The sequence below is a fragment of the Lagopus leucura genome, unplaced genomic scaffold (assembly GCF_019238085.1).
Source record: "Lagopus leucura isolate 7727_CA_CO unplaced genomic scaffold, USGS_WTPT01 253-3_obj-0_obj, whole genome shotgun sequence".
Taxonomy (NCBI): Eukaryota; Metazoa; Chordata; class Aves; order Galliformes; family Phasianidae; genus Lagopus; species Lagopus leucura.
Genome location: NW_024963032.1, coordinates 25,435 through 27,694, shown reverse-complemented (window position 1 = coordinate 27,694; position 2,260 = coordinate 25,435). Strand labels below are relative to the sequence as shown.

The window sequence follows — 2,260 nt, the reverse complement described above, 5'->3', positions numbered from 1 at the left end:
GGGGGGGGCAGGACTGGGGTGGGAGGCGGCAGGGTTAGGGATGATGGCAGGATTGGGATTGGGGGCAGCAGGATTAGAGATTATGACAGGATTGGGGGCTACAGCAGGATTGGGATTAGAGCCGGATTAGGATTGGGGGTTATGGCAGGATTGGGATTGGGGGCAGCAGGATTGGGGGTCATGGCAGGATGGGGATGGGAGGCAGCACAATTTGGGATTACAGCAGGATTAGGATGGGGGATGGCAGGATTGGGGTGGGAGGACAGCAGGATTAGGGATTGTAGTAGGATTGAGGTGGGAGGCTGCAGGATTAGAGATTATGGCAGGATTGGGGGCTATGGCAGGATTGGGATTACAGCAGGATTAGGATTGGGGGTTATGGCAGGATTGGGATTGGGGGCTGCAGGATTGGGGTGGGGGATGGCAGGATGGGGATGGGAGGACGGCGGGATTAGGGATGATGGCAGGATTGGGATTGGGGATGGCAGCACTGGGGCTGTGGCAGGATTGGGATTAGAGCAGGATTAGGGGTTGTGGTACGATTAGGATTTAGGGATGGCAGGATTGGGGTGGGAATGGGATTCCGGTCATGGATCGGGGTTGGGTGCGGATGGGATTCTGGTTATGGATTAGGATTAAGTGTAGGATGGGGGTTGGGTTATGGTGATGGATTAGGGTGGGGTGTAGGATGGAAATAGGATTCTGGTCATGGAATAGGATTGAAGATAGGATGGGGATGGGATTTTGGCCATGGGTTGGGGTTGGGTGTAGCATGGGATTGTGGTCATGCGATAGGGTTGAGTGTAGGATTGGATGGGGCTGTGGCCATGGATTGGGGTTGGTGTGAATGGGATTCTGGTTATGGATTGGGGTTGAGTGTAGGATGGAAATAGGATTCTGGTCATGGATTAGGCTTGGGGGTAGGATGGGGATGGGATTCTGGCCGTGGACTGGGGTTGGAGGTAAAATGGGGTTATGGTGATGGATTGGGTGGGGTGTAGGATGGAAATAGGATTGTGGTCATGGATTGGGGTTGGGTATAGGATGGGGTTATGGTGATGGATTGGGGTTGGGCGTAGGATCTGGATGGGATTGTGGCCATGGATTTGGATTGGAGATAGGATGGGATTGTGGCCATAGATTGGGGTTGGGTGTAGGATGGAAATAGGATTCTGGCCATGGAATGGGGTTGGTGTGGATGGGATTCTGATTAGGGATTAGGGTTGGGTGTAGGATGGGGATGGGGTTGTGGCCATGGATTAGGATTGAGTGTAGGATGGGAATGAGATTCTGGCCATGGATTGGGCTTGGAGGTAGGATGGGGATGGGGCTGTGGCCATGGATTGGGGTTGGGTGTAGGATGGGTTGTGGTCATGGGATGGGGTTGAGTGTAGGATGGAAATAGGATTCTGGTCATGGATTGGGGTTGGGTGTAGCATGGGGATGGGATTGTGGCCATGGATTAGGGTGGGGTGTAGGATGGAAATAGGATTCTGGCCATGGATTAGGACTGAGGGTAGGATGAGGATGGGATTCTGGTCATAGATTGGGGTTGGGTGTAGGATGGGATTGTGGCCATGGATTGGGGTTGGTGTGGATGGGGGCAGGATCCTGGCAGTGGATGAGGGTCGGGGTCGGCTGTAGGATGAGGGGCCGGGTTTGGGGTCACCTTCTCCTCGTCGCCGTCCACCTCCAGCAGCTCTGCCCCACGTGCTGAGCAGAAGCCCCACGCGCCGTCCCACGTCTCGGCCGTGCTGGAGTAGAAATAACAGGACCCCCCAAAATACGTCCAACCCTGGGGGCAAACGGGGCAACCTGGGCAGGGGACACAAACCCCAAACGGGGCTGTGAGACCCCATGGGAGGCGGGCGGCCCGTCCGCTTTGGGGTCTGGGTTTAATCCTGGAAGAATTCAGGGTTCTACTCAACCGTGGCCCCGCTGGGGGTTTGGGTTCAGCCCCAGTCCTGCGGATGTGGGGCTACGATGGGGGCAGGGTTGGGATTTGGGGTGGAATTGGGGTCAGCTGGAGCCCCCTGTCTTTAGGGTTGGGTGAAGGTCAGAGCCCTGCTGGGGTTGATTTAGGATTGGGGCTGAGCCTGGAGTGCGAGCAAAGCTGGGGTGAGCGTCAGTGATTTGGGATCAGGGCTGGGTTGGATTTGGGATCAGGGCTGGGTTGGATTTGGGATCAGGGCTGGGTTGGGTTTGGGATCAGAGCTGGGTTGGGATCAGGGCTGGGTTGGATTTGGGATCAGGGCTGGGT

The 2,260-nt window shown here is 56.1% G+C and overlaps 1 protein-coding gene across 1 annotated transcript in view; it reads right to left on the bottom strand.

Moving 5' to 3' along the window:
* The window catches only part of LOC122190941 (macrophage mannose receptor 1-like), a 6,896-nt gene that overhangs the window by 869 nt on the left and 3,767 nt on the right, over positions 1 to 2,260 (bottom strand). Inside the window, exon 6 of the mRNA XM_042891097.1 lies at positions 1,670 to 1,815. Within this exon, the coding sequence (XP_042747031.1) occupies positions 1,670 to 1,815 (146 nt within the window). The remainder of the gene's footprint in view (positions 1 to 1,669; positions 1,816 to 2,260) is intronic.